Below are 7,765 nucleotides of genomic sequence, written 5' to 3' on the forward strand. Positions count from 1 at the left end.
AACCATTCAGATCAATTGAAAACTTTATGTATTACACAGAAATAATTTATTACGGTACGAATAGTTTCATTGCATGTTGTGCCATTCCATGGTACTGTTGTGTCATAATGGATTGTCTTTGTGGAATCAGCAAAGTTTTTGGTTGAATTGAAGATGAGATTTTGCAAAGTTGTGCCTGCAACAACCATTGATTGTTGATTGTCTTTTATGTTTGGCCTCAGGATGACCTACCGGAAACTCTCTTTCGAGTCAGCGGTTCGATGGACGGCACAGTTCACAGAGAGGGTGTGATCAGTGTTGGAGATGTTGACGGCTTGGATGTTTCCGTCAGCGGTGTTGGAGGACAGAACACCAGTCAGTTGGATCCCCATCAGGTGTTGGTGCCTGGTGTTCTGAGTGCCGCGGGTTTCCAAGTCTTGCTCCTTAGCCCCCCTTCCATGGATTCTCCGAGGAACCACGACTTCCCCCCTGAGTCGACCATAAACTTGAGGGACCTTGAGTAAAAGGGAGGGGGGGGCAGCGGTGTGACCCTGGAAGTAATCCCATGAGGAACTTCTTTGGGGGTTCAATTGTCCATTTTTCCTGTAGACGGAATGAATGTTTGTCGGGAAGCTTATTGCTATTTTTTTTAAATCACTGCCATCATCATAAAAAATTGTCAATGTCTTATGTTGCAAGATGTGCTATTCATTGATCAAAGAAATGAATTAATTTGCTTGGTCAATGTGATATCATGTGGTTGGAGAAAATACGCAGTTCATTGGTGGATGGAAATTTTGAAAAAAGAGTGGTTATTTTTTGAAAAAAAAATTTAAAGATGGAGCTTTGACAGTGAATAGTGGGTCAATTAATTATTGTTCAATATTGGTCAATTTTATGTTAATTTCTGGCAATATGTGTATTTTTGTCATTCAGATTGGTCAAGATTTCGCTGGGATTTTGATATTATTTCTCAGCATCCATTCTCAGTAATTGTAACAAGGCCAGAAGAGGGAAAACTGATCGCAGTTAATTGTTTTTCTGGAATGACTTGAGATGACGCTTATTAACCTCCATAGATGTGTGGGTTTCATGCCCTGTGTGCCCACCATTTTGGCATTAAACCCAGCAAACTATGCATGCCAATGTCTGCCTGGAAAAATTCCAATCACGTTATTGTGTTACCCAAGTGAACTTATGGGAATTCTGCGTGTGAATATTTCAGTGGAAGCACTTTTGTGGCTGAATTATCACCGATCGCAACCTCCTTTGATTCTCTCTACAGTTGCATACTTCCCTCATCCATCTTTGTGATTCGATCGTGCCATTTCTCCCCGAGATTTTTTACGTGACGACTGTGCTATGGTGGTAGTTCAACACCCCTTTATATATGTATGCACAGCTTGGTCCCAGAGGCTGAAGTGGACCCGACCTGCCTGCTCACCCATGGTTGTGAGTTTCAACAGTAATTTTACTGTATATGGCTGCGTAGTAATTTTACTGCTTGCCTCACTACATGCCGCTCTGATGTTGTCTTGAAATATGCACTGGAGTCACGGAAAATGTTTTTCCCTTCCTCCAGCAAAGAAAAACTAATTTGTTAAATACCATCTACAAAAAATTCTAGCTTGGAAAAATTTTTTCGTTCCATGTTATCGTGTAGCCTCCGCAGTTTCTGGCTAATGAGAGCAAAAATATTTGCAAGCCTTTTATTTGCAAATTTTCTCTTACGACGTGCTCATCGAAGCAATATTATGTTTTTTAAGTGATGACAGATGTCTGCTTTTGCCAAATTTGATAAGTTTTTCTTAAGTTTACTGCGACCCAGGTGGTATTCATTTTAAAATTGTCTTGAAAATGATGAAAATGGAATGGTGTTTGCATCATCCGGAATCATGAATAGATTCCCTTACACACGTATTCGGGTATGATTCGGTGAAGTTCATCAGCTGATCCTGTTTCAGAGTCCCGTGGCGTTCTTCAGAAATGTGCACTTGTGATGTGTTGAGGTTCAGTGTGGAATCAGCAAACTGTAATTCATGGATACTATTGTGTTTTCATTGTGTTTCTAAGGGAGGGAATATCTGGGCGATGCAGCAGTGTACAATTTCATCCCCTTCTTCAATAATATTGTGTGTTGTTGTAAAATGGATGAGAAAAATCATGTTTCTAATCAAACTGCTAAATTTTGTGCTACTGCTTGAGTTGGTTCAGTCATGAAAGGTTTTGTTTTGATTCATATTGGATGGCTAATGTGCTGTTTCTAAAAATCGGTATATAGCCACAAAAATTCCCAGGATATTTTTTGATTGTCAGAGTATCCTGGTTATTTCTATGTATTCAGGACAGAAATTCGTCTTATTTAGTTTTGTATCATTGTCGGAGTTTTTCTTTCCAACTGGGAAAGAAAAGGATAAAATTATCCACCAAGTGCGTAGATTCTTGTTTTAATCTCCCATTGCTCACCAGTGGGTACACTTCATTTCCTTTGCGTAACCAGCGAGTGATTTCATGCACTTCATGAACGCATTCAGTGTACACTGAATTATTTGGCTGGATTTCTTTTTAATAGCAATCCTTTTTTTAGCGTTTCACGGATGCAACATTCCTGATTTATTCCTGAAGTGTCTTACCCTGGTCTTGTGGTAGATCTTTTATTGAAATGTTACAAAAATTCATTGCTCTCCTAATTGCTAATCTAATCGTTTATTTTGATGACAAAAGGATTCGTTAAGTCCATTCTGATTTACCGTTTAATGGTTTCGTGCTAATGCTGCTCCTTGAGATGACCACTCTAATCTGTTTAATGAATTGCTTGTCATTATTCTAATTTACTCATTCCCGAGTGGAGTGCTATGTCCTCTTGTGAGGTTTCACTGAAACGGAGTACATCACTGAAGGTGACTTAAAAGAACACTCGGAGATTTTGCTTGATGAATGCTCCTGAACTAACTTGAACAAGTAATGCTGTGATTTATTTTTTGATTTAGTCATTCACAGTATTCTTGTTACGCTATATTTGGTGCCTCTTTGAATTGTGTTGGATGTCAAAATGGCATGGTAATTACATAAAATTTATTGTATATTCTACGTGTTGCAGGTTGAGAAACTTGGATACATTTTGCTCATTCAGGCACTTCACAGAAGGCTGTAGCATGTATAAGTGGATGTTTTTCTCACAGTTTATTTTCATGATATTCATTTAGTAACCATGTATTTTTGTATATTTGGGAAGTTTACCCATGGGTCTAATTTGTCACCGCAGAAGTTGATGCAATGCCAGTTGAAGCGTAAAACCTTTGTACTTTACAAGTAGTAGAGGTAACAAAGTTGATTCCATCTGCCATGGGTAGGTTCTGCTAACTGGTGTTCATGAGGGTGAACCCTCCTTGCTTCTAAGCTTCCAGTTGACCTGATTTGCGTTGCTCTTCCATTATTGAATCACGAAATTGATGATTGGTGGGGGGTGTACATGCCATCGTCAGGAACTTAACTTTTTTCCCACGTTCAGGCATCCACACACATCTGTGCGTTACTCGCTCATTTTCACCAATGGCATGTCATGTATTTTGTGACATTTCTTGACAATTTTTTCACGATGTTATCAATTGCTGTCAAATATACATTGGATGATTATTAGAGGTTAGTTGACCACTGCTGTACAAAATGTAAATATGTATTTTTGTTGTGATTTGAAAAGAATTGTTGAATATTCATGGATTTTTATTGAAGTATTATTAATAATTATGAGACTAGTACTTAATTAATGATGTCAGGACAGGCTGATGCTTGTCCTGTAAAATTTTACTATGGTGCAAGATCCTGATTGTTTGAAAGTGTACTTTTCCCATTGGTTGATGGGTTTGTTCCCTGCTGGACATCGGTCTATAGTTGCAGTGCCTGTGTTTGAGCTGAGCTGCAGGAGGTTGTTACCAGTCAATTTCCTTCCAGCTAGTGCCCCATTTCATAATAGTTTGTGTTAATTGGGTTTAGATGTATGTTATCAAGATTAAGGATATTTTATTTACTAAGAGTAAGTAGTGGTTTTGTGTGATTTAATCCCAGAATCATCAAAATCCAAGGAAATGGCACGACAAAGTTCGTAAAAGTTTTTTTAAAGATACATATAAATTAAATAGTATGTGAAATAGTTTGCAATGTCAGGTCTAATAATTATGGTTTGAAATAAAGCTGTAGGACTAATTAGATTGGGCATTACTCCATCGGAAGCAATTTGCTTGGCCTAAATGACAGATGCACCATTATAAAAATCTTCCAGATCCGTGCCCACCTTCACGTTTAAATTCTACAAAATTTGCACCCGAGTAATTGACTTTTCAATAAAGGTCAATGTAAATATTAATCTTTGAATTCCAACTTGGGCAATGGAAGTGATAACTAAAAGTGTGTATTCTTGGGGCAAAATTGCAGGCCAAATTCTTTGAAAATGTTCTGGGCTGATTACCTATCCATGACTTCTGTGAGTAATACATACTGCAAATCAACATTTGGAAAAATATCTGGCTTCCAATTGACTTCTGGAATACAAAAATTTGGTTATGGATCCAAATAACTTTTCCTCAGGTGTAATTTTTTCTTAAACATCATAGCCAAAAATAAATTCCAAACAGAAAATACCATTTTCCACGAACTATAAGGTACAATGTGTTTCACTGACTTGCGGTATCATATAGTACAAGTTTGGTTCACATACAGCAGTTGACTAAATAACCTTAGGACAGAGTAGAGGTCGCTCTTGAGCTAATCGCAATTCGAAGGCACTCGGCAGACCCCAAAACATTACTTTGTAACAAGTAATTATATGCTCATCCTTCCCCCTCCTTTCTGAGGAAATGACCGTGAGGGAAAACCATTGGAACTGTTCAAAGAACCCATTCGCCCCTACTCATATAACCTGACTGACCTCACCTAATACCATGTCATAACCAAGGCAACACTTCCCTTGGCCCTTACCCAAAACACCCTGACCCCCACCTTAAACTTTCCACCTTCCCTCTTACATAGCTACACTCTGTCCCAAGGTTGTATATTCAACTGCTACATGTGAACGAAATTAGTACCGAATGATGCCGCAAGACGGTGAAATGCATCGTATTTTAAAACAAAGTCTGCGGAAAATTACAAACTCGTTAAATTTGGACGTCCAACAATTCGATGAAGTGAATCCTGAAAGTGTGAAGTGTATAGGATTTCTGTTACTAATTTGGTATCTTAGCTGATAATGCTAATTGGGAATTCCTGTTCCTTTAGTCATGAGATCAGTTTTTGGCCATCATGTTATCGCAGGCCAGGGCTAAACTGTAACTCTCAAGAACTGGGCATGTAATGAGAGTGGCTCACAATTTGAAGAGGAATGACCCACAACAAGGGGATACCCAGTTAGATTCCAAACATATCGGGAACAAGGATGGCATGTTTATCGGGAAAAGTCGTGAATGGGAATCTACAATGTGAGTGCATACCCCATTGTTTACTTCAACCTCCTTGTACCCATGAAATGCACTCCTCTCAATGTGCAAAACTCAAGTCTGTCAATGCACTCTGTGATACTGTATAAAAATATGGCTAGAAGTGAAAGAACAATTTTTCCATGGGTTGTCACCGGAGAAAATACCGTATTTTCCCATCGATAGCGCTCGCGTTATCTATACAAAAATGTTCAGATGATCGAAGAAAATGACGACGCGCGTTCTGTAATGAAAACTGAAAAAAGCCAAACATTTACGGATATATGTACACAAATAATTTAAAGAAGAATCTCGTAAAAATAAATTAGTCTGGAAGCAGCTTCCCATTTTATAGAGATCTGCTACTGTAACAGTTATTTCATAAATCTATGAGAAAAAGAAGAAACATAATTTCTATACTTCATTTAATCTAATACGTAGTACTTCTTTATTCTAATGCATAGTACTTCACGTGTACGTAGAGTACGTCGTATTATATACTAGTACGTATAAATATATGATAGATCAATGAAATCCAGCAAAGTCGTCACCTGAATCACATTTTAATGAATTAAGGGCATTTATTTTCTCTTCAGACACATAACTGAGTTCACTCTCCGAAGTTCTAACACTTGCATTGAAATATTGCCTGGAGCTTTTTCAAATCCATTAGTGACGCAAGTCACTCCGACACCCTTCCAACTTTCCAGGATCCACCGGCTTATTTTCCATAATCCTTCCCGATTCTGTGTAGTATTTCATACTGGACATCATCTACATTTCCCAACTAGAAAGTAACTTCGATTTAAAAGATTTATTAATGGTTAAATCCTGGCAGCCTCGCGATTTCCTGTTTCTTTCGGGAAATTGACGACTTCTAGCTTAAACATCGCTGTGTTCGATTTACTTCTCCATGGGTAATTTTCTTGATAAAATTGCATATTACAAAAGCTTAACTCAATTTAGGTTTGAAACGATCACCATGTAGGCGGCACTTCCATAGAACTTGGAGGGTGTCTAGAACAGCTGATCGCCATTACTAACAAAGTAAAATAAAGCAAACAAAAAAAGAAAATTCTATTTCATTCATGCTCTTATTTTATTTGCTAAAAGTTACTCTATGTAGAATATAAAAGGGCACACAAACCTATGTCTCGTGTCGACTTACTAATCATAGCGATAAAGCAATTAGGCGGCATATTGTGTTGGCTTGTAAATATTGATTATTTTTTGATCCTTTTGTTCTTTGGAATTTATTTCAATCACCTGCATGTGTATAGTGTGTATATGTATATCCATAAACACAGTAATCAACCCGAAGGTCTATTTAGTAAGTGATGGTAGAGTTCACCCAATACTAAGCCTTATACGGCGTGTGAAATTCACACATCAGGGTAGGGGGGCCAGTTCCTTTCCCTGAGCCGGTTATGGTTTCCCAGGAAGACCTGGTACCTGAAAATCACTTTAGCTTGGGTGGAGCTGCAGGTGCCCTGAGTGCCTTGCCCGGGAATCGAACACACACACACACACACACACACACACACATATATATATATATATTTTTTTTTAAGGTAATCTACCGGTTAAGGTAGGTTTTTCGATGGACACAACTACCAAACAAATATTTTGTGACTACTAACAAAACACAACCCTAAATTCTACTCTACACTCTTTCAAAATCTATGAAACAGGCAAATACCTCCTGGTTGTGTTCTATATTCCTCTTGATTAATAATCTCATTACTGCAATGGCATCACACGTACTTCTCCCCTTCCTAAACCCAAACTGATCATCCCCTGAGTAATCATTTGCCTCACTCTCTATCCTTTTGTTTATGATCCTGAGAACAACTTTAGCTGGGTGGGATATCAAACTTATCGTCCTGTAGTCCTCACATGATATAGCCTTTACCTTTTTCGGAAAAGGAACTAACACGGATCTCCTAAAGTCTCCCAGCCAGATTCCTTCCTCATCAATACTACGGATCAGCCCATATAGCCTCTTCCTCCCATATTTCCCTAAACATTTCAAGAGTTCCACGGGAATGTTATCTACCCCCACGGCCTTATTTAGTTTCATCTCCCTTAATGGCCTTTCTATCTCATGGTCTAGTATGCCTGGACCTAAGCTGTCTTCCTCTACGTCATTTTCTTTTTCAATGTCTAACTTTGTTGGTCTGAGTTCTTTACTATACAGTTCTTCTATATATTCCTTCCATCTCCCTTGGATCTTATCTGCCTTATCTCTAACTGTTAGCATAGATCTCCCTTTCTTACTTCCCGATAATGATTTAACTTTGCTGTACAGCGCACCGATT

The 7,765-nt window shown here is 38.3% G+C and overlaps 1 protein-coding gene across 2 annotated transcripts in view; it reads left to right on the forward strand.

Annotated features, from left to right (window-relative positions):
* LOC139699860 (uncharacterized) overlaps positions 1 to 3,687 on the forward strand; it is a 42,653-nt gene extending 38,966 nt beyond the window's left edge. For both annotated transcript variants that reach the window (XM_071598284.1, XM_071598283.1), the window contains one exon: positions 222 to 3,687. In XM_071598284.1, coding sequence (XP_071454385.1) covers positions 222 to 503 — 282 coding nt within the window. In that variant the 3' untranslated portion in view covers positions 504 to 3,687. The remainder of the gene's footprint in view (positions 1 to 221) is intronic.
* The last annotated feature ends 4,078 nt before the right edge of the window (positions 3,688 to 7,765 follow it).

Source organism: Hetaerina americana, unplaced genomic scaffold (assembly GCF_022747635.1).
Source record: "Hetaerina americana unplaced genomic scaffold, ioHetAmer1.1.p SCAF_935, whole genome shotgun sequence".
NCBI classification, from domain to species: domain Eukaryota; kingdom Metazoa; phylum Arthropoda; class Insecta; order Odonata; family Calopterygidae; genus Hetaerina; species Hetaerina americana.